Here is an 800-nt window from a genome sequence, read left to right on the forward strand (position 1 = left end):
TCAGACTGAATCATCCGCCAAATTGCAAACCTGTCCCTGTAAGTGATGGTGTTACTCACTACACGTCGCTATGCAATCTTCAGACAACTGACATAATCAATTATATTAATAACTTACATCAATACATCTATATAATTTAGATAATGTAACCAATGTACGTCGTACTGTAGGATACCACATGCCGTGTAAATCTGCAGGTGACATTGGCATATTGGTTGGTGTTACTTCTAAACCTTTAGAAATAAAATCAAACTTTATTACTTTTCTGGCATTAAAGTAATAAAAATTAAGTATTTACCAATTAACAGAGTGGTATAAGTTTTATTGACCTGGTATTTTAGTTGCATAATCTAATATTTACCTGGTATATTAGTTGTAATCTAATATTTACCTGGTATTTTAGTTGTATAATAATCTATAATCATCTGGTATTTTAGTTATATAATGCAATATTTACCCAGAATTTTAGTTGTATAATGTAATACTTACCCGGTATTTTAGTTATATAATGTAATATTTACCTGGTATATCAGTTGTATAATGTCATATTTACCGGGTATTTTAGTTATATAATGTAATATTTACCTGGTAGATCAGTTGTATTATGTAATACTTACCGGGTATTTTAGTTGTATAATGTGATATTTACCTGGTATATCAGTTGTATAATGTAATATTTACCTGGTATTTTAGTTGTATAATGTGATATTTACCTTGTATTTTAGTTTTATAATACAATATTTACCTAGTATTTTAGTTGTATAATACAATATTTACCTGGTATTTTAGTTGTATAATTC

General features: G+C 27.5%; 1 protein-coding gene across 1 annotated transcript in view; it reads right to left on the minus strand.

Annotated features, from left to right (window-relative positions):
• LOTGIDRAFT_160110 (hypothetical protein) overlaps positions 1-425 on the minus strand; it is a gene marked incomplete at both ends in the record, with an annotated part of 2,365 nt that extends 1,940 nt beyond the window's left edge. Inside the window, 2 exons of the mRNA XM_009054990.1 lie at positions 118-233; positions 392-425. Coding sequence (XP_009053238.1) covers positions 118-233; positions 392-425 — 150 coding nt within the window. The remainder of the gene's footprint in view (positions 1-117; positions 234-391) is intronic.
• Positions 426-800: the final 375 nt, after the last annotated feature.

Source organism: Lottia gigantea, assembly GCF_000327385.1.
Source record: "Lottia gigantea unplaced genomic scaffold LOTGIsca_23, whole genome shotgun sequence".
Classification (NCBI taxonomy): domain Eukaryota; kingdom Metazoa; phylum Mollusca; class Gastropoda; family Lottiidae; genus Lottia; species Lottia gigantea.